Raw genomic sequence first — 23,495 nt, 5'->3', positions numbered from 1 at the left:
CAATCTTGGACCCGGTACTACTTATGGATCGTGGCATACGACGGCGTATTGAGGCTCACACTACTACCAGGAGTAGAGCTGGGAGTAGAGGCGACATTACGCTTGTAGTATACGGTGAGTCGATGAAGGAGGTGGAGTTGACCGCGACGCATTCGATCGGTATTATACTGCCGTTCTACGCATTGTCCCACGCTATATGGGATCCCTTTATAACATGGGACAATCGGGCGTAGAACGGAAATATAGTAGAGGAATGAATGAGTTCAAAGCAGCTCAGACTTTGCCATCACAAAACAGGTCGTGTTTAAGAACGAGCTATAAGGGGGAGTTGAAACCTGTCACTACCAGCGTGTAACAAATCGATCAACTTTTCAGCGCAATCCGTCTTTCGGTTCGTCAGATTTGTGCTCTTGAAAATTCGAGGGGTGGCTTCGTCATATATTCACCTTAAAATGATTTTATTAGAATCGTTTTGTTGTTGTTTGTTTGATCATTTTTGCTTAATCATTTGTAGATATTTAACTTTATTATTAAACAAATCTATAAGCGTAATCAGTCTGAAACGTCTTGAAGAACTTGGCACGGTAAAGGCTGGGTATGCTGCGCAATTCAGATCCCATTGTGATCCACTAGCCTCTGCCCAGCAAATCCTACCCCTACCTCCACGCGGTACCGGCCGGAAACTATGAGCAACCTTAGGGAAGATCGGGTAACCAGCCCCGGTGGGAACTTTGGTCGTAGGCTGACAGGGAAGGGGGGGTTTGCTTCGGCAAACCTGAGCGTCTGTTCTCCAGGAGGAGCGGCTCACAACAGCGTCTGATCCCCATGTTAGGGCCGGCTGATCTACGTCCGAGTGCCAGGGAAGGACTCTAAGCTCAACTGTGCACTATGGTCCTCCGGAAAGTAGGGGGTTGGTGTCAGGCCCTACGAGCCAGCCGTAAAAAACCATTGTAACGGAAAATCAGCAACAGAATAATACGAACCGAGACCAACGGCAACGACTCCAGCGAACAAAAAGGACTTGCGATTGGAAACTCGGTACGTGGAACTGCCGATCTCTCAACTTCATTGGGAGCACCCGCATACTCGCCGATCTACTGAAGAACCGCGGGATCGGCATCGTATCGCTGCAGGAGGTGTGTTGGACAGGATCCATGGTGCGAACGTTTAGAGGTAATCATACCATCTACCAGAGCTGCGGCAACACACGCGAGCTGGGAACAGCTTTCATCGTGATGGGTGATATGCAGAGGCGCGTGATCGGTTGGTGGCCGATCGACGAAAGAATGTGCAGGTTGAGGATCAAGGGCCGATTCTTCAACTTCAGCATAATAAACGTGGACAGCCCACACTCCGGAAGTACTGATGATGACAAGGACGCATTTTACGCGCAGCTCGAACGCGAGTACGATCGCTGCCCAAGCCACGACGTCAAGATCATCGTAGGAGATTTGAACGCTCAGGTAGGCCAGGAGGAGGAATTCAGAACCGACGATTGGTAAGTTTAGTGCCCACCAGCAAACGAACGAAAACGGCCTACGACTTGATTTCGCCGCCTCCAAAAATATGGCCATACGTAGCACCTTTTTCCAACACAGCCTCCCTTATCGTTACACCTGGAGATCACCACAGCAGACGGAATCTCAAATCGACCACGTTCTGATTAACGGACGGCATTTCTCCGACATTATCGACGTCAGGACCTATCGTGGCGCCAACATCGACTCCGACCACTATCTGGTGATGGTCAAACTGCGCCCAAAACTCTCCGTCATCAACAATGTACGGTACCGGCGACCGCCACGGTACAACCTAGAGCGACTGAAGCAACCGGATGTCGCCTCAGCATACGCGCAGAATCTCGAAGCCGCGTTGCCAGACGAGGGCGAGCTCGATGAGGCCCCTCTAGAGGACTGCTGGAGTACAGTGAAAGCAGTCATCAACGACGCAGCCGAGAGCACCATCGGGTACGTGGAACGGAATCGACGGAACGAATGGTTCGACGAAGAGTGCAGAACGGTTTTGGAGGAGAAGAACGCAGCGAGGGCGGTAATGCTGCAGCAAGGGACTCGACAGAACGTGGAACGTTACAAACAGAAGCGGAAACAGCAGACCCGCCTCTTTCGGGAGAAAAAGCGCCGCCTGGAAGAAGCGGAGTGTAAAGAAATGGAACTGCTGTGCCGTTTCCAAGAAACACGGAAGTTCTATCAGAAGCTCAACGCATCCCGCAACGGCTTCGTGCCGCGAGCCGAAATATGCAGGGATAAAGACGGAGGCCTCTTGACGGACGGACGTGAGGCGATCGAAAGGTGGAAGCAGCACTTCGATCAGCACCTGAACGGCGTGGAGAACGTAGGCACGGGAGCCCACGGCAACGGAAGGAACGACGACGCCAGTGCAGCGGAGGACGGAAATGAACACACTCCCACGCTGAGGGAAGTTAAGGATGCCATTCACCAGCTCAAACCAACAAAGCAGCTGGTAAGGATGGTATTGCAGCTGAACTCATCAAGATGGGCCCAGAAAAGTTGGCCACCTGTCTGCATCGGCTGATAGTCAGGATCTGGGAAACCGAACAGCTACCGGAGGAATGGAAGGAAGGGGTAATCTGCCCCATACACAAGAAAGGCGACCATTTGGAATGTGAGAACTTCAGGGCGATCACTATTTTGAATGCTGCCTACAAAGTGCTATCCCAGATCTGTCACCTAAAACAAATGAGTTCGTGGGAAGTTATCAAGCCGGCTTCATCGACGGCCGGTCGACAACGGACCAGATCTTTACCGTACGGCAAATCCTCCAGAAATGCCGTGAATACCAGGTCCCAACGCACCACCTGTTCATCGACTTCAAAGCGGCATACGATAGTATCGACCGCGCAGAGCTATGGGGAATCATGGACGAAAACGGCTTTCCTGGGAAGCTGATTAGACTGATTAAAGCAACGATGGACGGTGTGCAAAACTGCGTAAGGGTTTCGGGTGAACTATCCAGTTCATTCGTATCTCGCCGGGGACTGCGACAAGGTGGCGGACTCTCATGTCTACTCTTCAACATCGCGCTGGAAGGTGTGATGCGACGAGCCGTGCTCAACAGCCGGGGAACGATTTTCACAAAATCCGGTCAATTTGTGTGCTTTGCGGACGTCATGGACATTATCGCTAGAACAATTGGAACGGTGGCAGAACTGTACACCCGCCTGAAACGCGAAGCAGCAAAGGTCGGACTGGTGGTGAATGCCTCAAAAACAAAGTACATGCTGGTAGGCGGAACCGAACACGACCGGATCCGTCTGGGTAGTAATGTTACGATAGACGGGGTAGACGATGTAGACGATAGATCGAGGTGGTGGAGGAATTCGTCTACCTCGGATCCTTACTGACGGCTGACAACAACGTGAGCCGTGAAATTCGGAGGCGCATCATCAGCGGAAGTCGGGCCTACTACGGGCTCAAGAAGAAACTGCGGTCGAAAAAGATTCAACCACGCACCAAATGCACCATGTACAAAACGCTAATAAGACCGGTGATCCTCTACGGGCACGAGACATGGACCATGCTCGAGGAGGACCTGCAAGCACTCGAAGTTTTCGAGCGACGCGTGCTAAGAACGATCTTCGGCGGTGTGCAGGAGAACGGTGTGTGGCGGAGAAGGATGAACCACGAGCTCGCTGCACTTTACGGCGATCCCAGCATCCAGAAGGTGGCCAAAGCCGGAAGGATACGGTGGACAGGGCATGTTGCAAGAATGCCGGACAACAACCCTGCAAAGCTGGTATTTGCAACGGATCCGGTTGGCACAAGAAGGCGTGGAGCGCAGAGAGCACGATGGGCGGACCAGGTGGAGCGTGACTTGGCGAGCATTGGGCGCGACCGAGGATGGAGAGCGGCAGCCACAAACCGAGTATTGTGGCGTACTATTGTTGATTATGTCTTGTCTTTATGATGTTGAACAAATAAATGTATGTCTTGAAGAACTTCTAAAACTGCATGAAACGCGCATGAAACTCTTTGAAACGCCTCTGAAAGCCCCCTGACACGCCCTCTTCCTCACCTGAAATCCTGTAAAGCTCCCAAAAATCTGTCTGAAACCCTGAAATGCCCGCAAAACCTTTGAAACGCCTCTGAAATCACGCTGAAGTTCACCTAAAGGGTTTTAAATCCTCCCTGAACCCCTCAGACTGGAATACCTCCGAAAGTCCCACCTGAGGCCCCATGAAACTCGCCTGCGCCTGAAATGCTTCTGAATTCGGAGCTCGCCGTTGTTTCAAACGTTCACAGGTTTCCAACCTAAAATGCCTTTAATCGCCTTGAAACTCACTTGAGCACTTTTGAAACCCACTGAAGCCCCTTTGGAGACGTCCTCAAACGCCTTGAAACGGAAGGGTTAAACTACCTTGAAACTACCCTGAATTTTACCTGAGAGCTTGCGTGCGAAGCCTCCTGAAACCCCGTCCGACTGAAACCTCCTGAAACGCCTCTGGAACTTCTAGTACGGCTCCTTGAAGCTCAACTGAGAGCCTCCTAAGACCCCTCTGAAATCTACTGAAACTCCCCTGACGCTCACCTGAGAGCTAAAAACGCCTTGAAGCCCCCCGTCTTCAGCAGACGGTACGCTAGCTAACTATCACCAGAAGCTGGACGAGCGGATAACCTCAACACTCTGTGGGAGTCTATCCACGGAACAGAGTGATGAGTACGGTAGCGCGGGAGGTAATGAGCACTGCTCATAGATGACCTAGGAACGGGTGGATCGACGAGGAGTGTCAGAGGGTAACGGATGAGAACAATTTTGCCAGAAGTGGAAAGCAAGAGCAGCCGAAAAACGAATCTAACACAGAAAAGAAAAAAGACCATGAGGAAAATGTGATTGCCCAGACGCAAGAGAGTATGGAGCAGAATAATATGCGGAGGTATTACGAAACTGTTGATGGCGATGTTAACCGATCGTGATCGAAACTTGCTGACAGACAAAACAATCTTTCGTGGCTGCCAGGTGGAGACGGAACTTCGAGGTATTGTTGAACGGTGGCAATAGAAGAGCAACAGACACAATTCGAATCGAAGACGACGGACAGGTTGTGGAACCAACGCTAGACGAGGTCAAGACAGCCATTAGAGGGCTGAAGAACAACAAGGCTGCTGGAAAGGACGAACTCTCGGCCGAGCTTCTCAAGTTGACTGTTTTCGAATGTTGAATTTATACTCTAGGAGGATGGCTTTCCGGTCTTGACGGAAGACAAACTAGGCGCCGTCCACAAATTACGTAACGCTCTAGAGGGAGGGGAAAGTACAGGCAAGCGTTAAGGCTCACACAAAAATTTTAGGATTTTCATACAAAAAAGTGTTACGGAGGGGGGAGGGGAGGTAAAAAATTGTCGTTTAGCGTTACGTAATAAATGGATGCTGCCCTACTGCTATTTTATCTTATCCGACGTTTCGGTCTGTTTGGTACCTTTTTCTGGGAGTCTAAAAGATAAGTTATTAAATCAATTAGACAAGATAAAATGACCGTATTTTAATTTTTTTCAAGACTGGAAACCCAAGTAACATTTTAAGTTTTGTTCGGCTCTATAAGCGATCTTCATGACCAATTTTATGAAACTTGCAAAAAAACTGATGTATACATCAAAACCTCTTGTTAACCCTTTTAAGAGCATCTTCCGGCTAAGTGGACCACTCTCGGAGAGGTTTTGCAAACCACATTAAGAGTAGCAATAAAACTGTTTTGAAAAGTTTTTTTTTTTGTTTTTTTTTTGTGTATTTTAACTAGTTGCTAATTCTACACTCTGTTTTGAAAAGTGAAAACCTAGTTGAAAAATTATCCATTATCGAAAAGAGGTTATGATGATTGTTGTTGTTTTTTTTCAACAAAAAACTATGACAGCTTAACATGCAGAGAAGCTTCTTCGAAGTTCAGGAGGATACATCATTCGTAAGTAGAAAGCGATCATTTCAAAGTAATATTTTAGTAGTTATTGTCTTGGTAGGCTTATACGCATTCAATTTTACCGTGAATATTGGAATTGCAGAAATATAAAATTAATGGGCTTCGAAAATGGTGAATATTATCATCTTGGAATGAAATAAATCAATTTGTTAATTTAGTAAAACTATCTCGAATCACAAGAAAACTCAGCTGAGACAGTTTATTTATGTGAGCATGTTATGGAAATGGTGGCAAACTATCAATTCATTGCTTATTTTACCAAAATTATCTATTTTCCATTCACGTCAGCTAATTCTTCATCGGTGTAGTGTCTTTTAATATGGCGACGACCATAATTAGCGAAAATAAAACGAAAGCAAGTTTACTTTTATGATGACCCCAATAAACCTAGCAGTGTCGTAGTTTCTGCTTTTCCACCAACAGATGCCGTTCCTAATCGAACGGATCGCCATCTGTTGAGAGTTTGAACAGTTTTATTGTGGTAATAATGAATGCCACCAGAAGGTTTACAAATCGGAGAGTTTTGTTTACTCTTAAAATCTGGCTTTATGGATATCTTGAAGTATACTATAAAACATTTAATCAACGGTTTCCGTAAAAGTAGACATAAAACTGTGAGTTTTAATTATTGCTGTAATAAAACCCTAATAAAAGTTAAACAAAACCAAACAACAATGGAAGTGTTACTAGGGATGGGATCCACAAAAATTTGCGATCAAAAAGATTCACCAAATGTACCATGTACAACCCGCTCTGGCTCTTTACGAGCACGAGACCTGGACAATGCTCGAGGAGGATATGGAAGCACTCGAAGTGTTTGAGTGTCGGGTGCTATAGTACCACCTTTGAAGGTATGCAAGAGAACGGTGTGTGGCGATGAAGAATGAACCACGGGCTCGCTGCACTCTACGACGAACCGATCATTCGGAATGTGGCAAAAGCTGGAAGGATACGATACCACAGGGCATGTTGTGAAAATGCTGGACAACAAACCTACAAAGCTGGAGATCCGGATGGTATAAGTCGACTTAGGAAGTCGTGGAAGACCTCGCACACGTTAGCTTCGTTCGCAGTTGAGGAGGACGGAGGACCTAAGGACTCGAAACGTTCAGGGCGACTGGAAACCATTGGCCCAGGATCGAGGCCAGTTGACGAGAATGCTTCATTCGACGTAGACTCCTGGGATATCTTGAAAGTATGTATCTTGAAGTGACCTTGAAGATTCTAAGAAGTCCATGTATCGAGGAAGGGAGGGGTCTAGCAAAACTGCTTTTGGCCAAGGCACTGTACAAAATAGTAGAGTTGTGATCACGAGTTGGGTCTCTTCAGTTCAAAAGATGGTTAAATTGATGCTCCAAAACAAGACAATGGTTTGTACAGTCTCTGTCTATGGTCTAATGACAATCGGTAACCAGGTAACCAGTGAAAGTCTCTCAGGTAGACGTTAGGTAACTTAGACGAGTAAGTAAAACTAGAGCAACAGTTTAAAAAACTAACTTGAAAGCATTATTGTTAAAGCCTCCCTGGCAACAGAAATCACGATAAAACATGTCCAAAAGAGATGAAATTTCCGGTTTGGTTATTGATAGAAACCGTTGTCTAAAATAGACTCCGCTTCCCAGAATCCAAAGTCTAAAAATAGAGCTTCAACTTTAACTTCAAGAATCGGAAGGCCCTCCGGCAACGCCAGAAGGGAGCCAAGCAAAAAAACAAATGCGTTCCTTTTTTCTGGAAACAGTATCACGCCCGTGATCATGATATTGACTTTCGATCGGAGTCTGTTTTGTGTTCACATGCCATGCATGGGATGGGTTTGAATTCTTACCCATATTTATGCCATTTCAATTTTCTAACCAAGTCCAGTGCGGTCCGCAGAGTCCAGTAGGAAATGAAGAGCTCTTGAGTTGCCTTACTTTGTCCGGTCGCCAACAAGGAAATCCAATTGCAGTTTTCAGCTGTTTAGTTTTTTTCGCAGTCCTCTTTATACCTGCCCAACTTGCCCTTTCACTCTGTGTTTGGTGCGCACTTAGAATCTGGATGCAAGGTTTTGGACATTCTACTTTGGTAAATGATTTTTAGAGACAAACATGTTCTTCTACAAAGTTGTTCCTAGTAATAAAGAGTATTGTTTGAAACTCATACAAATTACCCAACAAACATTATTGCTGTACAATGGCTGAATAAACCGCCCTTAACCTTGATTTTAAAAACTGTGACTCCCCGTAACGTGGGTAGATCACCTTAGAATGGTGCGTTGCGGTGTAAGATCTACCAAATCAAATTTTGATCTTGATATTTACCGTATTTATAAATATTCCAAGATCAAAGTTTGATTCATTTTTTTATGTTTTGTAGTTTATTTTGTTTTAGTGCACTACTAATTAATATTTTATTTCAGCAGGATTCAGGTAAATTTATCGTATGATATAAATTATATTATAAAAATATGTAACTGTGGCGAGCGTATCACTAATATGTAGCTTATTTGACGTACGATGTTAATATTATTTTACATTTCAGATTACCAACCGAAGAAGCTAGTAATCCAACCAAGATGACGAGGACACAGGATGAATTGGGCCAACAACTGATTCGAAGCAGTCTAACAATGGTGTGCCTGAACGTTGACCAAGCGTATCCTTTGGAGTTTACCCTTCCACTAACAACAACCTAACAATCCCGTGACACCTAGGCCTGAGAGATCGTAGAGTTGTCTACATTTTTCATAGGTGTCCAAAACTAACCATCCTTTCCCATTCCTCAGCAGTCGCAAGGACGTGGCCAGGACAGTGCTCGACCATTGGAGGATTGCGTCAGTCTTGTCTAAGAGTCAGAGATTAGTCCCACATCTTTGTGCTTTGGTTCGGACGGGAAGGAGGCAACCCTCATAACAGCGGTCTAGGACTGTACCACCTACGAATTTGTGCGACTCGCTTAATGCTAATGCTAATGCTAATGCTAATGCTAAGTCCAGTGCGGTCCAGTGAGTCCAGTAGCAAATGAAGAGCTCTTGAGTTGCCTTACTTTGTCCGGTCGCCAACAAGGAAATCCAATTGCAGTTTTCAGCTGTTAGTTTTTTTCGCAGTCCTCTTTATACCTGCCCAACTTGCCCTTTCACTCTGTGTTTGGTGCGCACTTAGAATCTGGATGCAAGGTTTTGGACATTCTACTTTGGTAAATGATTTTTAGAGACAAACATGTTCTTCTACAAGGTTGTTCCTAGTAATAAAGAGTATTGTTTGAAACTCATACAAATTACCCAACAAACATTATTGCTGTACAATGGCTGAATAAACCGCCCTTAACCTTGATTTTAAAAACTGTGACTGAATAAGCTGCTATTCAGCTATTATTGTTACTTGGGTAGAGAGGGCGATTTTATAAAAGAAATTGAAAATTATACTGATTTATTAGCAGAAATTTGATGTTCAGTGAAGTTGTTATTCATGTCGCGAATTTAAACGTGAATTCAGATTCTAAATAATTCTAGCTTAATAACACAACACCACTTAAGGTACTTACCGCAAAGCGCGCGCTATCTGTTCCCTCATCGATGACTCCAATCAGTTTGCTGCGTTCCGTTGAACCCATTTTTCACACACTAAAGTTGTTCAGACAAACTCAAACACTAAACGAAAGCACTACAGTAACAGAGTAACCTCTGAGATTTATCACAGCTTTTCAAGCAGCACTAGTCAGACTAGATCAAAGTACGCGGGCTTTTCCTCCTCACTTGATCGTGTTTGGGCGCCAAGACGATGGATGATATCTCGCCGCGACGAATGATATCACTTCTGGCCTGCGGGGGTGTGTAGTGTGTTGTGCGGGAATACCACCGCTGATAAACGAGACGATCGCTGACGATGAGCTGTGACCGCAGTGACGTCTTCGCCGTCGACGATAAATGATGACGATGAAAGAAGAAAGCGATCGTCGCCACCACGTTGTTTGCTGTTCCCGCAGGCAGAGTCAGGCAGGCAGTCAGTCAGTCAGTCGTCCTTCACTCGAGCCGCGCAGGTTGCATAATGTCACACACCGAGCTGTGATGCTGCGAGGTTTTATCTGTGAATGAAACATGGAAGCAGGAGATAGTCTGAGATTAGTGTCATTTGAAACTGAAAGTGAACTTCATCGAATGAATGGAACTAGTCGGAGGAACAACCACTCCTAATCACCTCTCTAAATATTTACAACAGCGGAAAGTCATGCTCCGAATCGATCGAAAGCAGCTTTGATACTGCACTGAGAAGCGAACTGACTATACATAGCTGAAGCAGACAAGCCCCGAACCTGGTTGTTTACGTCGTCGTCGTCGTCGTTGTAGGTCGGTGATTAATTGACTCGCAGGCAGGCGATTATCGCGATAACGGGACTCTCGATAAGCGATGAGCGAACGTACTCACCAAGGCGATGACGACGACGCCTCCATAATCGCGAATTGGTTCAAAAGTGATTGATTCCCCAGTAATGATGTTTCGAATGTCACTACTGAACCAATAATGAATGTTGCACCTCACAGAAGAACAGAAGCGAGACTAGCAGTCTTCTTCAGTTTCTATAGGTACTCACTAGCTCAAGTATTGTGCGGTGTGACGTGCTTCTCGCGGCAGTGCATTAGAAATGAGAATCACGCGATACATATATTGGGGGTTTTAGAGGTTAGGGAAAACCCGCGTGGTAGGTGTGGAATGGATTCATGAAATCATGCTGGTGGTCTTGCTGATAAAAAAGTGACCCAGAAGCTAGTGTAGTCTAAAAAAACTATGAAAACTAATGTAACACTGGTTTATGAAACTAAAACATGTGAAATCGAATCAGAGATGCAACAATAGAAGATAGAATATTAAAAATGGATGAAAAGATTGATGAAAGAATATAGAAAACATAAGATGGGGTACAGAAAATCGAAAATAAAAAATGGGAGATGACATATAGAAGACATATGGTAAAGGACAAACGACAAAATATATGATAGAAGATAAAAAAAAATACAGATAACCAGAGACCATAATTTGTACGGTATAGTGGGCAAAAGATAAAGATAAAAGCCAAAACAATTAAAAGAAACAGGAAAGACGACAGTAGGCATATAAGAATATGAACTACAAGAGACAGAATAACGAACAACATAGAAGATAGACAAGAAATAAGTGATAGAAGATAAAAAATAGAAATTAGATCATAGACACTAAAAACAAAATGCTAGAGAATAGATGAAGTAAGGCAACATAAAAGAAATATTAAAAATATAAACATAGAAGACTTAAATCGACAATAGAGCACGAGCATGGGACTACCACAGCATTTTCAATGTTCACAGTTCGAGAACTCTCAACTATGTTAACGTCATTAACGGCATCGGGCACTTCCTTACGGTCATCGAGGATGGGAAGGAATGTTAGTAAAGGTGCCATTAGACTGTTTGCTATGATAACAAATATTTTGCCAAACAAGCCCGACACATGACCAACACAACGTGAATCATGGCAACCTTTGATAAATGTCGGACTTCAAAAACACATATATTTGCCCGTCTAATGGACTCTTTGGACAAACATTGGTATAGAGACCGAGAATCGCTGCATTTCCACGTTTGTCTCAGGAAGGAACTCTTGTTAGTAGGGAAGGGTAACCATTGTCGATCTTGGAGTCACCCATAATCAGTGATACGATCTGACACAAACCGCCGTCCACTACCGAGCACTTTTCAACGCAAAAACCAGCCAAAAAGATAATTCTATCGCACGTCTCCACTCCACTAGGGAGCAGAAACCTTTAGTCTATTCCACACAAAAAATAAACTGAACGCGACGCTTAGCTTAGAATTATCTAGAAATGCGTGCATCGAGTGTAGATAGAACGCGGGGAGCAAACAATTCCCCACCCGCGTGAAATGGTCGTCCAATGTTTACTCTCAGAGCCTAATCTACTTTATATAAAAACATGATTAGGAGTAAATGTCTTTACTTGAAGAGACGGACTAATCATAGTATGTCTCAAATATAAGAATAAAACTAAACAGACAAAAATATAACAACAAATAACGTCTACGATTATTAATATTTCTGCAATAATATGTTATTTACAAATGAACTCTCCACAGTAAACAATAGTATGAAACGAGCTCACCAATTCAGGTGCCTAAAACACAAACAAACGAGCGCGCACGGAACTTTGCTGTCACTGTTCCGAACTTCTGCCGCGAGCTCCCGTTCAGTGTAACTGCTAATGCTTAAGCTTGGAACACATAGCGTCAGTTCCATCGAAGTTTGCGTTTTTTGACAGTTTGTCCTTAGGAAATGTGTCCAACTACTGTCACGCACACGCAAACGTATGCATTGTGTGGGGCAGTTTACAAACCAAAATTCGCACTGTAGCTTCACTAGATGGCTGAAACCAGAAGGATGCTAATAAATATCGCTTAGTGTTCGCCATTTCAGTTACTGCGCTAAAGTGATTCAAGCGATTAATTAAATTTAGTAACGATTTAATTTCACCGAGAAGGAATTAAAATCACCTATCAGATATGTATTTTGCATAATTGAAGCAAGTTTACCCAGAAAGTACGATTCCATTTATTTTTTGATTGAAACAAAAGGGCATCGGCCTCCATTCACCGTGCCCGATGTTGCCCCATATAAGTAGAAAAATTTGAAAATTTGAACATTCGTTTCGTTTTTCTGCAAAAATCTTGCAAGTTATTATGTACTACAAAAGGAATATCTATCTATATAAAAATGAGTTTGAAGTTCCTTTGAGGCAACAAAACTCAAGAACGGATGAACCGATCAGCATGACTCTTGCACGGTTTGGTTCGTATTCGTGGTGGCTGTGTTTATATGTACAAAAAGTTACGAAAATCCACTAGAAACAAAACAAACAAATAAACAAAGTGATAAAGTATTGATTTTTTATGAGCCGGGAACAAATTCAGCGTGATCAAAATTAAATCAATCTAGAGTGCGTTGCTGCAATGACCTCAGCAGTTGTCAAACAACCACAACTTGGCAAGACAAAGTTTGCCGGGACAGCTAGTAAACGATAAATTTCAGCTTTTGCAAGGTTGTTTTGATCATTTTCAAACAAATTAATAGAAAGCTTCTGATACACGGTGAATGGGTCCCCACTACCACGATGAATGGTGACCTACCACGGAATCATGCGACCTTCTCATCCTGTACTAAATGTACTATATCACCATTTTTTGTGAAAATTATCTACTTTTGCGGTTATTTCTTTAATTTTAACCTATAATGAAGGCAAATAACAGCTGTACCAACAATGTTTATAAGATGAATGTAAAACGACAGCCCTTATTCGCCTCAAATCTTCTTAGACCCACGGTGAATTGCGACTTGACGGTACTTAAAATTTGAAAGGGTTTGTAGCTCGTACAAATGTAAGGTAGTCTATGCATGATACGATTCAAAATAAATACAATTTCTGAATAGTTGCTGATGCATTAGGAAGACTCACTCAAAAAAAACATGGTTAATCCAAATTGTTAAATATAATTTAATCCTTTGTAGCTTATTTTTTCCCAGGTTTTTTTTACGTATTTCTATATTTATGGTGTTTAAAAACATTTAAAAAAAGAAAAAAAGGGTTGTTCAATGAACTTTCTAAAGTTCATTTGAAGATCCAAGAAGATCAGTTGGGGTGTTCTAGATCATGCAAACAATTATTAAGTTAAGAACATAGGTTTTACATCAGCCGCATTTTTTTCTTATAGATATCTATGTTACACGATCAATTAGGCTTATTGCAGATCATAGAATATCAACTGAGGCTATGAGAAACTTTCGGGTTATTCAGTAATCTGCAAATTGTCCTGCAGTTCAGTACATGAAATCAACAGCCGTAACAATAGTTTTATTTGTTATTTTAAGTTACGCAGCATTATCAACCGCGCAATATCGCATTTTTAATTGTACTGTGTTATTTTATCGAACGGAGCTCCCAGGTACTCCAGGATGCCATAAAAGCTTCTAATAAGGTATCTCAAACTATTCAGCTGTACATGATTGATTATAGAGAGCTTGTCTAGGTAGCAAAAGGACTCATAAACGTAGGCTCCCAGCTCTTAAATCTAGAGACCTGAAACATCTCAAAAGTATCTTGGAATAGCTGTGCCAATTTCAAGAGGTTTAGGGATCTCGGTAAGTTGTGTAATGTTAGTGCATAGCAAAAGCTGTTAGTGCTATAGAGCTCAATAAATGATTTCCCAGGAAAATTTGGAAAACCCAGAACATTTCAAAAATTCGGAACAATACCAGGAATAGCATAAACATGGTTGGTAATGCAACATTATCAAGATTAGATTACCCGAAGTAACTCAAATGAATCCTGAAATGGCTCTTAAGATTTTAAAAAGTTCGTGGATCCTATTTGGTGGTGTAATGATGAAAACAACTACAGTTATCGCAGTAAATTTAAAAAAAAAACTAACGGTTTGGACACATATTCTACCAAAAATATATAACAACGCCCATTGTACTTCAAAAAGATGTGTGTGTGTGTCGTAGTTTTGAGCGTTGATCGCAATTGCTCGGCGGTTTAGTTTATCGTTTTTGCGTGAAAAATTGTCCGGCAATTCGTTGAAAGTGCATCAAAGTTTGATTTCGTCATCCTCACTCTAACGTATCCCGAATATTTGTTGAAACGGCCGAAAAACCGGTCTGTAGATCAAGTAAAACTCTGCAAGTTTGTTTCAACGGATTAATTTCTACTTCGATATGGCTGCGATTACCTCTACAAACAAAAAATCTCAGTGCAAAAAATGCCTAGATATAATTGCCGTCGGTGTCGACTACATCGATTGTGAAGGTTTTTGCAACGGCCTATTTCACGCTGCTTTTGTGAAGTTGAGCCACGAAGACGTCATGCAGCACCACAACACACTTTCGAACTTCTGTTGGCTGTGTAACCACTGTATTAGAACGATACGAGAACAGCGCAGTAATCGTCACAAACTGATGCCCGATCAACAGGATGCAAGTGGAACTTTGTCTAATGCAAACGACGTATGCCGTATTGATGGAGAAATTGCCAAACTTAAAGAAGAAATTGCCTCTCTTCATCATTCACTTCATTCCATAACGCCTCGTGCTGAAGCAAACAATATAGAGGATCCAAATGCGCATCGTCCCCTTGCGGAGTCATCGCTATTGTGTCTGCCCGATAATCAACAGAGCACAAAGCATACAGGCCGTCGTAGCAACGTAGCTGTGAAAAAGAGGGCTCCGACTGATAGATTTTGGCTATTCTTAACAAGGGTGAAAATTGCGTAACTGAGCCGCAGATTTGGGAATTTGTAACGGATTCGCTTGAAACCGATGATGCTGTCGTCAAGAAACTTGTTCCTGCTTGGAAAGATACGCTCTCGATGCCATATGTATCGTTCAAGGTTGGTGTCGACGTTTGCCTGAAAGAAACTGAACTTTTGTCATCTACCTGGCCGGCTGGATTACGCTTTAGAGAGTTTCGAGAAGATGTTTGGGAACCACTGTAAATGAATGGCATATCACTGAATCTACCGTCTACTGCGTCTACCGTCTGCTGCAATGAAATTGTTTTCTTTATGTTCTGTGTGATTTAAGTTTATTATTGTTTTTCACTTGTCGAGAATAATTCTGTAAATTTTTTTTTTAATATCCAATTAGACCTGAGAAGTCCGTTGAATTAATACCAATAAATAAATAAATAAATAGAGGCACAAAAAATATTAAGTGAACAGTGTTTATTACACATAATTACATAGCGTAGGGGGAAAAACTACTATCATAATAGTATATACATATGAAGTTCTGCTTTTCGGAGTAGTTTGGTTGGTCTGAACTATCCCAAAAGAGCTTTTGATTTGTAGGTACAACTCCTAGGGGACCATAAATTACAGCTAATGCTAAATGTGTGGTATTATATTTCATAGCAAACATAACTACTGTAGAGGCTGTAGATATCATGGACCAAACTTCAGGACAGTTTGGAGAACTCTGAATGTCCCAAACGTGTATAATATTGTGTATTAGTCTTCAAGTAGGCCCAGTAACCATAAATCATAGTTTCCCAACTTTCGTTTCACGACCCCCAACTGTTTGCAGGCTCGCTTCGATTGTTCTACGAAAAGCGGGGTAACAACAGACTGGGGGATCGCGAGAGCCAAGGTTGGGAACCAGTGCCATAAATGATTACGGAACATTATACTCTGTTTAGCGGAATTGCTTGCTGTTCTGGTAATGGACCTGAAGCTCTGAACACCACCATGTTATTTCAGATAATCTGAAACATCCTAACTTTAATTTCAGGATAGTTTAATAAGTAGGCGTAGTAGGGATGATCCTAAGACGGGACATAACGACGCAGGTTCAACTTGCTCGAAGTTGCTGCATCTCGCTCTTACCTATTTGTCATCAAACGGATAAGAGCGGGATGCAGCAACTTCGAACAAGTTCAACCTAGGTCGTTGAACAGGACTATTTATAAAGAAGGCTGTGTTGAGGGCCCATCTTGCCGATACGAAAAGCGCACGGGTATTCAACAACACGACGCTGAGGGTAACGGGTTCAATTCCCGTTCGTAATGCAAACTTCCTTGAGCATAGTGTATCTTTGTGCTTGTTACACAATGCACGCATGGCAAAAGTCATTGGCAGACGAAGCTCTCATTTAATAACTTTGCAATATGTAGTTAATAGTACACAAACTGAGAAGCAGGCTATATCTCTGTTGGAACGTTATGCCAAAGAAAAAATGAATAATAAGAAGAATTATGCCAATAAAGTCTCAAACTCAATTACAGTCTTGACCCGATTTTATCACGCCCCGATTCTGTCCACTCCCGATTTTATCACACTCTGAGATTTACTAAGTTGTAGTGTAGATGAACTGTCTATACTAGCAAATTTATTTGCTTATACTTTCACTTCATGTTATTTTCTTCTTCCTGATATCAAGACTGTAATGAGACATAATCTGTTTCTCATCTTCAATGTGAGTCATCAACGCCTGATAGTTTATTGAATCCGTTTTTTTACCACGAATACCATATCGAAGTTACATGTTAGCTCATGTGAAGTCACTTTCGACAAATTCAATAGATGTTGTTTACACATATAAGATAAGACAAAACTGGGTGGTGGTGTCTAGCGTACGTAAGAGTTCGGATCTTTTTCAGGGAATCCCTACAAACATCCATGGAGAAATTTCTAGTGGAGTTCTATTCTAGATAATATTCAAAAAGCATCTCTGGAGAGAATCCTGGATTCCCCAGAAAATAAATCGAGAGGCATCCCTGAATGACTGGCGAGAGGAAGCTCTGGATGAATCAAGAAAAAAATGAAAAAAAAAATACCTGAAGGTCTACCGGAAATATTTTGGAGGAATCTTTCAAATAATCAGGATTTTGGAAAAATCTCTAGAAAAATAGGGGAAAGAACCCTTGGCAGAACTCCAGGATTCTGTAAAAAATCCTCGGAAAATGTTCGGAAAGAATCCTTGAACTAATTTCGGAAATAATCGATGGAAGAAATATCCGAAAAATTCAAAAGAGCTCTCTTTACGAATTACGAGAAGTTGCTGAAGAAACCAATGGAGTGATTCTTACAGGAATCCTAAATGACATGACATTTCTGGTAGATTTCCGATAAGGTCTTCCAAAAGTAATCCATCGAGAAATACAAAAAAATGAATTTTTATTGGAATAATCAATGAAGTAATCCCGGGTAGAATCCATGCCTGCAGCAATGTTTAGAGAATTTTAGAGATTAATTACCCTAGAAGAATTCCGAAGAATCTCTGAAGGAATTTAGGAAGTAATCAATAGAAGAATTCGGAAAAAAAAATCCTTGAAAATTCCCGAGAGAAATCCTTGATAAAATCTGGATGAATTCCAGAAGCAATGCCTGGAGGAATCGATGATAAATTTTTGGAACAAATATATTTAAAATATTCAAAAGATACCAAAATGCAACCCCAGGAGGAATCACTGGATGAACACCTAAAGGAATTTGAAAGAAAACATGGAAAAATCGCGAGTGTAATCTGATTAGGTTCTTTGGATAACATCCTCGATGAAATCTCAGGATGAATGCCGAGAGGAACTCTTTGGAAAATTAGTTCATGAAAACTTCATAGCAAAAAATACTGAAAGAAAACTTATGGCTATCCCCAAATATATTACGGGGATTCTCGGCTTCCAGTCTTAGCGTCATCGTAAACGGATTAACGTTAAAGAATTCCGGATGAAATCCAGCTGGAATCCAAGAACAAATCACGACAGGAATCCCTGGAGGAACCTTTGAAAAAAAAAATCCAGAGAAAACAGTCTCAAAAATATCCCGACAAATCTTGGAGAAGGCTAGATATAACCGAAGCAAGACTATGCTGAGGGTGACGGGTGCAATTCCTAGTCGAATTAGGAACTTTTCGTAATAGGAATTTCAGTTACTTTCTTGGGCATATGGTATCATAGAACGCTAATCCGAGCAGCATTGTACCAGTTGCCCAACTGGCAGTTGGGACGTTATGCCAAAAATAAATAGAACATCTGGAAGAATCCTGGAAGAAATCTATGGAGTATTTCTGGAGAAAACCCCAGCAGGAATCCTTAGAGAGATCCTTGGAAGAATCTATGCAGAATGAAAAATTATGGGGAGCGTCCGTAAATTACGACAAGTTTTAGGTGTGTTCTTGAAAGTATGAATTCGGTTGGAAATCAAAAAACTATTTTTGCAATAACGTTCACGGAGACAAATTTCGTTAATTAGAAACAAAAATGTTCATGTTTATTCAGTAAATTGACAAAATGTTTGAAACTTCAATACAGGTCGGACTCGATTATCCGGGTGACTCCAAAATTATTTCATCCCGGATAATCGAATCACCCGGATAATCGAGCCATGCTTCTTTTCTTTTATTTTTGATGTTCTTCTATCAAAAACTGTTCGTTCAACATAGAAGGTAACATACATGACGTTTTAGTGCCTAAACTTAACGTCAGGTATTATTATAACCATGTTTTTTGAGAATGAAATTTTAGCTGAAAAATGTGAAAAAATAAAAACAATTTACAAATAGGTTAAATCCAATTTTCAGGTGTTGTATTTGATGTTTATCACATTTTTTTACATGTTATAATCTTAAATCTTATAAACAAATCATAAACAAACTTTTCCCCGGATAATCGAGCCATTTTTTCCGGATAATCGAGCCCCGGATAATCGAGTCCGACCTGTATTAATGTTTAAAACTAACTCAATTACATGTTTATTTCTTCAATACCCATTGGGGAACCCCTCGCTCTACCGTCGAGAACATAAACAAAGCGCACAAAGTTCCAGCAGCAAGATCGAAGAAGATTTCCTCCGGCAAAAATGTTAAGTTTCCCGAAAAGCTTTCACGGATTTCTGTTGTTTTCGGGAGCGTCACATTCGCTACATGATGATAGCATTGGAAGTGCCATGGGGGAGGTGGTTTTTCCCGGGGAAAGGAAAGAATTTAAAAAAATAATGAGAAAATAAATATTTCCACATGGACGACCTGCCACATAAAATAAAATTTTTAACGTAATCTGTCTGCAATGCAAAAAGGTGCATATTTGTTTTAAACATGGATTGCATTTGCTTCAAATCTGACGTTTGATTTGTTCGAAAAAGTTTTATTTTTGTGAACAAATTGATAAATTATTTGATTTTACCTCGAATATTTTTGATTCCACCATATATTTTTTTTCTGCGTGTTGTGAAAAATTTGACATTTCAGTTGGCTGAAGTATGCTGAAATGTCCTACTTTTCAGCGCCAACGCAAGTGTGCCGAAAAGTACTACTTTTCGGCACTCCTTAAGAGTGCTTCAATTCCGATTCGAACTGCAAATAAAGTTTACTAAACTGTAGCCTACCAGATCAAACAAAAAACTAATACTGACAAGCATGGAGGCTCGCACGTGCTTCCTGCTGATACATATTTGTGTAGCAAGAAAAGATCGCACTGAATTGGTACTGGAAAAAAGCGTCGTTAGTTAAAACGTCGCTACTCGGTTTGGTGTTATGTAGCGCCATAATACATACATATTTTGAAAGTCTCTTGCAATAAGATGACCAGGTAAAAATTTTGTATTTTTTTGTGATCTTATTAACCAACGTCCTTTTGTCCAAAAGGTCTCTTACATATATTACTTGCATTATAAGATTATATTGTCGGGCCGCCACCAAACCGGACTTCGCACAATCAAGTCGCGACGCGACCCAACTCGCGACGTTTTTTAATCATTTCAAAAGTAGTGCGCATCCTTCCCGTTGTTGTCAGCAACACAGCGCACTAGATGCGAAACAATTGCGACACTTGTGGACCAAGAAAATGGCAATTTTTGATTGAATGTCTGTCTTGATTCCAACCGGATAGACAATAATACTCAAAACAGCTTTAAATTAATAATAGAGCTAAAAAGTTTTAAATATTCCTTTTTTCGATTTGAGCACTGTTTCTGTTTTATCACTCCAAAATTCAGTAAGGGGTGATAAAATCGGGACATTACTGTATCCATATTACTTTCCAAAAGAGTAGATTTACAACAACTTACCAAAGACAGCCGTTTTCCTTTTGTGATGATTATATGGTCCCAGAAGGCGAAGGTCTAAGCGAAGGTGAAGTAATTAGACTTATGTTAAGATTCTTAACTTAAGAAGCACGTTTTGAAAAACTTGTAAAACATTCAATTCGCTTAAAAAATTAATTGAAAAAAGTGCGACGTAAAATCTATTTAAATCTCAATTGCGATTTTTCGTGAACCATCACTATTTCAAGCCTTCCACCCCGTAATCCTTCACATGCGCATGTGCACCATATCCCGAACTGTCAGTGCTTCTAACACCGCTAACACTGACAAAGCTCGACGACGCAATACATTCCACCGCAGAGAGTGGAAGAAAAGGTATCGTCTCTGATGCATGCACGCCTTGCGGACGAGCCCCTCTATTCAGCCAATCAGCACAGCGGGTGGACGATGCGCCACCTTTTTTGGAGGAAGGAGGAAACCCGTTGCCGGGAAACGACGAGGGCTACGACGTCATAGCCTACCGAGGGCCATTCTATCTCCACCGCGGCCTTATTGCGACTTCTTTCCAAACAACCGTTTATTATTACGAATTAGACCGGCTTCGCTGGTCTGAAATCGTGATGGCGTGCACCTGCCTCCACTTGTCAAAAAATCCCTAATCGCTGGATGACCACGAAAAAAAATGACGACGAAGCCTTCGTTGTGCCACTCACTCAATAATACGATAAGATATCGGTAATCAGACCGAACACCGTAGATCAACGCTGGGGAATTCAAAGTCCGCCACGTACTGCTCCGATTGGGCATTCTTCACCGAGGGGGACAAAGTTCAACGCACAGTTCGACCCCAAAACCCGAATGGCGGGCGCCCAACCGCCCAGCGCCACCGACGATAGAACATACCTTCGCTGACTGGCGGCGATCGGCGATAATTATTCGGGGTTCCGATGTACAAGAAAATGCACTGCACAGCACTGGATTCTCCACCGAACTGAAGAAACAAGTTTGCCTCACTGAAGACACTGCACACTTCAAGCAACGAACAGCAGCAGCGACGGACGACGACGCGACGCACGGAAGAACGACTGCTCCGTTCAACACTCTGCCGGTAACTGAGCGCATCCAGTCCGAGGCTAGCCGGTATTTAATAAATCGCGTGGCGGCGTGGTAAGAATCGTTATTGCGGGTACCTCCGTTCGTTGTTCGTCTTTACTCCGTTTCTTCCAGCCAGCAGCAGGGGAAGTTTCTTTGCCGCCGCAGCAGTAGCTTATCTGGATCGCATCACCGCATCGCTCTTTCCTATGCGCTTCAGCTTCTTCGGCTGCGCGCGCGCTTGGCATCATCCAAAAGTTCCAACTGAAATTTGTAGGTATGTTGATTGCCATGGCAAGGGTCCAATAAGACGACTACACCGAGAAAAATTTCTACTCAGTGGCTGAGTTGGTCTTACTCAGAAATCGAAAATTCCTTTGTTTTCTTACTCAGTTTCGGCTAAAAGTGGGACAACCCATTGGCAATGGGTTGTCCCACTTTTAACGGAAACTGAGTAAGAAAACAAAGGATTTTTCGATTTCTGAGTAAGACCAACTCAGCCACTGAGTAGAAATTTTTCTCTGTGTAGCAAGAATCTAGGGCAGTACACAGAGAAAAATTTCTACTCAGTGGCTGAGTTGGTCTTACTCAGAAATCGAAAAATCCTTTGTTTTCTTACTCAGTTTCCGTTAAAAGTGGGACAACCCATTGCCAATGGGTTGTCCCACTTTTAGCCGAAACTGAGTAAGAAAACAAAGGAATTTTCGATTTCTGAGTAAGACCAACTCAGCCACTGAGTAGAAATTTTTCTCGGTGTATCTCTCTGGAATAGATTCTTATTGGGCTATGTTTTGGTAAAATTCAGGCATTTTATAATATGATCTGCCGATCATTTTACGACATAAGTGATCTGTATGCACGATCTGTAAGCGCCAGGATCGTTAGATCTGTTTTGTTTCGAAATAGTTATTTATGTAACGAATTGCAAAAAGTTGATTTTTTCAGCACGAGTCGTACATTTATCCAACGAGGCTTGCCGAGTTGGATAAATACGAAGAGTGGTGAAAAAATCGAGTTTTGCAACGAGTTCCATACAAAATTTTATGCAATGACTTTCTCATAATGCAACCCATTTGAGTTGCATAATGATCATAATGCAACTCAAATGAGTTGCATTATGAACATTATACAACTATTTTTCATTATGCAACTCATTTCAGTTGCATAATGAACCAGTTCGGAAAAAATGGCCATTATGACACCAAAATGAGTTATATAAAATGTAATTTATGATACTGAATTGCATAAAATGCATTATGCATTTATGAAGTAATGTTTACCCTTATCCGCCCTGCATCCTTTTATATAGTTCTGTACTTTTCAGGTGAATATCTTGATAATTACACATTATTTTACCATACTATTTTTGGAGACGTTATGCAGAACATCCATACTTCGTATATTGTAAATAGGGTATTGGTTCCCTTATTAAGCATGTGGCTCTCATTTTCATCCCACGAAAAACAAAGGATTGAAGCGCTGTTTGTTTTGATTCTTATTTTTGTATTTTTTGTTAGAAGTGAGCACCCATGAAAACAAAAAGAACGGAGTCAATCGGTGCCGTAATCGCTTGTTTTCGAATAGGATGAAAATGGGAGCATGAGATTACTGATGGCACACATACCCTATTACGTCCAAAATAAGCTCACTAGGTGGCGCAAACGTTGCTGTGTGACAGTAGATGTATGTTACGATACCGCTCGGTCAGCAACGATCCACAACGCACCAAGCAATCAAAGTAGGCATGGCACTTCAGTCACCCGTGTCGTCGTCACCGTCACAACAACGTCAAAGTGCAAAAGACAGAACACATTCCCAAAGCTCCCGCTTGCTCGCAACGAATCTAAAGCGCACAGTTGCTTCATTTCATCTATTTAGCATTAAATCAAATCTTCTATATATT

At 41.9% G+C, this 23,495-nt stretch overlaps 1 protein-coding gene across 1 annotated transcript in view; it reads right to left on the bottom strand.

Annotated features, from left to right (window-relative positions):
* LOC109428086 (glycerol kinase) overlaps positions 1-21,623 on the bottom strand; it is a gene marked incomplete in the record, with an annotated part of 56,100 nt that extends 34,477 nt beyond the window's left edge. The window contains 2 exon segments of the mRNA XM_062858428.1: positions 9,472-10,011; positions 21,404-21,623. Of these exon segments, the coding sequence (XP_062714412.1) occupies positions 9,472-9,540 (69 nt within the window).
* Positions 21,624-23,495: the final 1,872 nt, after the last annotated feature.

Source organism: Aedes albopictus, chromosome 3 (genome assembly GCF_035046485.1).
Source record: "Aedes albopictus strain Foshan chromosome 3, AalbF5, whole genome shotgun sequence".
Classification (NCBI taxonomy): Eukaryota; Metazoa; Arthropoda; class Insecta; order Diptera; family Culicidae; genus Aedes; species Aedes albopictus.
The sequence above is the reverse complement of the archived record's forward strand: the minus strand, read 5'-3'. Positions and strand labels throughout refer to the sequence as shown.